Source organism: Salvia splendens, chromosome 14 (assembly GCF_004379255.2).
Source record: "Salvia splendens isolate huo1 chromosome 14, SspV2, whole genome shotgun sequence".
NCBI lineage: Eukaryota > Viridiplantae > Streptophyta > Magnoliopsida > Lamiales > Lamiaceae > Salvia > Salvia splendens.
The window spans coordinates 2,859,069-2,864,776 of record NC_056045.1 but is presented as its reverse complement, the minus strand read 5'-3'; the positions used below and the strand labels follow the sequence as shown (position 1 = coordinate 2,864,776).

Sequence of the window (5,708 nt, the reverse complement as noted above, 5' to 3'; positions counted from 1 at the left end):
CTATTATTTTTATTAAGCTTCTACTAATCAAATCCTTAATGCGTAAATTTAACCGATTGTGTACTATCACACATTTTAAACACTAATTAGGTAGATTTTGAAATGATTTTATGTACATTAGGTGGGAAATAAGTAACATGAACATTTAACAATATGTCATTAATTTGACAAGATTTTAAAACACGTGACTTGGCTAGCTCGTGATTTATCTAGTAATTATTTTATTTAATTCTATAATCGTCACTCTCTATTTCCATTACCCATTTCATAATTTCATGCGATAATATTAAATTGATTGAAGTATATATATATATATATATATATATATATATATATATATATATATATATATATATATATATATATATATATATAGGGTTGCGTTAAAGATAGAACCATTCTTAAGTGTAGAACCTAGAACTCTACATATTTTATTCATTGGATGAGGAAAAAATGACGGTCAAGATTAAAAATCATACATATTAGACTATGTTTTCACGACATTCCGGACTCAACATGTGAAAAAACTCACATGTTGATGGAAGAATGAATGAAACGAAGAAGAGTCCATGCATGCTTTATTTTTCACTTATCTGCATTCACCCATTAATAATAGTTTTGGTTGTAATGGGAAGTTGTTGTGCAAATCAACACCATTGGATTAAAAGATCTAACGACCTCCGTTTGGCATTTGTTCTACGTTTAAGAATGGTTCTACGTTTAAGAATGGTTCTATCTTGATCACAATCCTATGGGTTGTGTTAAAGATAGAACCATTCTTAAGTGTAGAACCTAGAACTCTACATATTTTATTCATTGGATGAGGAAAAAATGACGGTCAAGATTAAAAATCATACATATTAGACTATGTTTTCACGACATTCCGGACTCAACATGTGAAAAAACTCACATGTTGATGGAAGAATGAATGAAACGAAGAAGAGTCCATGTATGCTTTATTTTTTCACTTCTATGCATTCACCCATTAATAATAGTTTTGGTTGTAATGGGAAGTTGCTGTGCAAATCAACACCATTGGATTAAAAGATCTAACGACCTCCGTTTGGCATTTGTTCTACGTTTAAGAATGGTTCTACGTTTAAGAATGGTTCTATCTTGATCACAATCCTATATTTATATATATATATATATATATATATATATATGCACCATTGCACCAACATCTGAAAATCATTTATTAATTAGATGAAGTTACTAGAACATAGATAGAAATGATATCAAAATCGAAATAGAGGAGGTAGTATGGACATTCCCAGCCACCAATTTTGATTTTCAACTTAATCGTGTGTAAATGTAACAAACAAGTGGAGCCCTATTCTTCAATGTCTAGACACAAATTAAACCCTCGATTCAAGTTTACTTTGTGCTTAGTTGGTGGAATTGTTCCAGACTTTTGTTGCCATTGAAATCAGTAATGCATCTGAAAAAAAACACATAATTTGTAGGATTGGATAGGTTGAGAGTAGATTGAAAAATCAAATTTAAGTAGAATTTTTTGGTACTCATGATCGATAGTCACCTTGGACCTGTTATAGTCTTGTTTTATATTGATTTGATGATAATTACATCTCATCTATATAAGTATAGATAGCCATCACTCACTTATAAAGCTTTTTAAGGAAGGCAATGGTCTATTTCGAATATGAAATCAGAACAAGCTTAAGTCGATAATGAATCTTTTTATATATTATCTATTTCACGAGTGAAAGACCGATATTCATTCCGGCCCACATCAACGATGTTTCTTCCCTCTTAAGGTAGAGTGACTAATTCCTAATCACCCAAATCATCCGCACCTCCATGATTGAATAAAATAAGTTTAACAAATTTTGAAATTGCTTTCGATATTTGGACGGTGAAGATTTACTATGGATTTATTATAGAGAGTATTATTATTTACTAGTAATAAATTTGTTATCCTGGATTTGATTATCACGAGAAACAAAATATACATTTTCTAAATTTCAGTTTCTGTGTGAATTCATCATACGTAATTCGTATTCTAAAATGGATTACATAGTCTTATAATTAAATACTAAATTAAGTAGTCGAATTACGAAAACTATGCGAATTATGAACACTACACACGTGATTGTAGAATAATGATAAAATATTATAACAAGGCATTATTTTTAATTTATAATAGAATCTATTATTCTAGTTGACCCCACATTAACAATTGTCTATATCTCAACTCTTAAACATACTCACATTTAGTAAAATAGTTATCAATTAACCAAATAAGTATTTTGCAAATAAGTATTATCGTGGATGTCCGTCGGGATGTCTTTGGGGATGTCTGCCATTGTGCAGTGGGATGTCTTTGTGACGTGGCAGTGCAGTGGGATGTTCTTATGACGTGTCATAAGGTATTTTTAGAAAGTCCGTCAGGATGTCTGCCAGGACGTCCTTCCCCACTGTGAATGCTCTGAAACAGTAGTAGTATCAACCAAATTGTTGGACAATATCCATTGCAACTTACAATACAAATCAAAGTAGTACAAAAACTTACAAAACCAAAAAAAGATAAGTGCAACTTTAAAGAAGAGACGATCGAATCAGTGGACCAAGAAAACAAAGTACACAAACAAACATTTAATGAATATCCACCAAAATAAATAAATAAATAAATAAATGAAAAAAGTCCAAGACTATCCCCCCTTCCTTTGTCCTCCTCTCTCTTCACAAACTAATTACTTGCTCCCAAATCTCTCTCTCTATCTCTATTTTTTTACTGCTACCAAATTGCATGCAGCCAATAATCCTCCTCATTCCCTAACCCCTTTCACCATATAAAATTCCCAAATCCCCCAATTATTTTTTTAAATAAAAAACCATGAAGCGAGAATTGGCCGAAGAAGATAAACAACAACCAATGTTCTCCAAATTCCACCACCTCTCCTCCTCCGCCGCCGCCGCCGCCGGTGACTACCCAGAAGCCGACAGCCACACCCCACCCAATGCCGCCGACGGCGCCACCATCGAGGTCGTCCGCCGCCCCCGCGGCCGCCCCCCCGGCTCCAAAAACAAGCCCAAACCCCCCGTGATAATCACGCGCGACGCCGCCGAGCCGGCCATGAGCCCCTACGTCCTCGAGCTCCCCGGCGGCGTGGACATCGTCGACTCCACCGCCCGCTTCTGCCGGAAAAGGAACATCGGGCTCTGCCTCCTCAGCGGCAGCGGCGCCGTCACCAACGTCACCCTCAAGCAGCCGTCCTCCTCCCCCGGCGCCACCGTCACTTTCCACGGCCACTTCGACATCCTCTCCATCTCCGCCACCGTCCTCCCCCCCTCCGCATCACCCTCCCTCTCCTCCCCCTTCTCCCTCTCCCTCGCCGGTCCGCAGGGGCAGGTCGTCGGGGGGCACGTGGTGGGCTCGTTAATCTCCGCCGGCACGATCTACCTCGTCGCGGCGAACTTCAGCAATCCGTCGTTCCACCGCCTCCAGGCGGCGGAGCAGGAGGAGGAGAATTCCGGCGGACATGATTCGCCTAAGACGCCGCCGCCGCCGGCGTACACCTATCCGGCGGAGAACGACGTCGTGTGGGCTCCAGCGAACAGACATCAGCCGCCTCCGCCGCCTTACTGATTATTGTTTTAATTGAATATTGCTGCTATATTAGTTGGTTTTGTTTAATTAGTTTGGTTTGTGGGGGATTTTTGGTTGTAATTTTTTATGATTAATTAGCTTTTTTCAGAAATTTGATGTATTTGGTTTATTTAACATATGAAAATGCTGTGTTTGTGGTTGTGGAGGAATGGGGGGATCTAATATTCGAATAACGGGAAATTAATTGAGCTGTCTGTATGCATTGGTGTGTGATGTATTTAAATATTTTTTGAAAATAAAGTAATACTAGTAAAATGGTGGCAGAATCAGACTGGATGTTCAGAGGAATAGGGGTAGCTTTTTAGGCATGGTTGCTGCTGGCGCGGCTGCTGAGATTTCGTATATATCATCAATTATTATTTTGAAAACTCAGTTTATTTGTGTATGCATATATTTTGGATGTACTATTGTATTTGATGTTTTAATAGGAATAGGAATAGGAATAGGAATAGGAATAGGAATAGGAATAGGAATAGGATGATGTAATTTGTTTGGGTGAGGTCACAAGCACACTGCACAAGCAATGGATGTTTCAATTTTTTTAACCTTGCTGTGCTTGGATCTTATGAGGAGCCTCAAATTGAGCACTAAAAGATTACTATGTTTTATTTGTATACTAATTATTCAAATAAGTCTGGTTTATTTTTCTCATTTTTTATTTGTACTTTCATGTGTTTGAATTTGATTTATTAATAAAATAAAAATTACATAATTGAAAGTTACTACTAATATGTAGTCACTTCCAATTTTTTTCTTAAAATATTGCTTCAAAATATTAAAAATAAAAATGTTATAATCGATAATCTTAAGATGAACGAGCATTGTACTCAAGAGGTTGTTTTAACGACATGTCTTTTATGCGTATGTATGTTTGTGACACAATATAATGTTTCATCAAATTACTTTCGAAAAATAAAAAAGTTGAGGGGAGCAAGTTGTCAACGGTGTATGTAGAAAACTCAGAGAGATTGCGCAATCCAAGGTAGAGATTATTATTATTATTATATCAGAATCTATCTATCTATATAGACTTTGCTTTCGAAGCTGTAACTGCTAACCTTTTGTCTTTTTCAGACACGCTGCTCTGCTTTCCATTTATTGCCTCACTGCACACTTCTATTTTCCACCTCCATTTTAACCACCAATATTATTTAAAAAAAATTATCTCATTAAATTTACTCAAGTTAGTATTAAAAATTGATTGAAAAATGAAGTACAGTACTTAATTTTAAATTGAAATCTGTATTGTTTGAATTCAATTACATATTACGCTCCATCCCAATTAAGTTGATATAAAATTTTTGAGTATATAGATTAAGAAATGGGTATTGGTCTCTAAAGCTATAAACTTTGTCTGAAATTTGGTATTTCACATCAATTCTAAAATTAGTATATAATATCACAACTTTGCATTTTGTTTGGTATTTCCCAAATTCACTCAAATAAGATATTTTCATCAAAATATTATTTTACGTAAGTGATCGTGATAAGTTTTATGATATTTTAAACAATTTTTTTAAGTTCATAATATGTAGGATAAAAAGTCACGTTGAAAATTACGTTGATTTAATTGTGTCAAGTATGATAAAAAAAGCCCCGTAAGCTAGTCAAATATAGTAATAGATATGCCGTGAGAAATATCAAACAAAGTGTAAAGTTTGTGATATTATATAGTACTTATATTTAAAATTAGTGGGAAATACTAAATTTTACGCAAAGTTTATAATTTTAGGGACCAATTTCCCATTAAGAAATTGTGTTGAAAAATATGAGAGATGAATTAAGTAAAAAAGATATATATAGAGAGAGAGTAAAGTAGGTGATAGTATGATAAAATAAGAGTGATTGGATATTTTATTTTTTGTCAGAAAGGAAATGATTAAATTTAATTTGGACATCTCAAAAAAGAATACGACTCAACTTAGTTGAAACTTTTGAAACTGTAGGAAGGAGTAGTATATTATTATTTTACTATGCAATATTTAGAATTTGTTAAAGAAATCATTTCTTCGTAGGTACTTATAAGTGTCGAGAATTATGTGTGGCACTAGATACATTTTGTCCTCAACTTGTGTGG

General features: G+C 34.8%; 1 protein-coding gene across 1 annotated transcript; it reads left to right on the top strand.

Moving 5' to 3' along the window:
* The first annotated feature begins 2,545 nt into the window (after positions 1-2,545).
* Positions 2,546-4,289, top strand: LOC121763632 (AT-hook motif nuclear-localized protein 28-like). The gene has a single exon (XM_042159691.1). It carries the CDS (start codon positions 2,858-2,860, stop codon positions 3,608-3,610), a length of 753 nt encoding a protein of 250 aa, XP_042015625.1. The 5' UTR covers positions 2,546-2,857; the 3' UTR covers positions 3,611-4,289.
* Positions 4,290-5,708: the final 1,419 nt, after the last annotated feature.

Bases quoted from the DNA above. Each gene is read 5' to 3' on its own strand.
- LOC121763632 (XM_042159691.1), top strand. From the start codon at position 2,858: ATGAAGCGAGAATTGGCCGAAGAAGATAAACAACAACCAATGTTCTCC.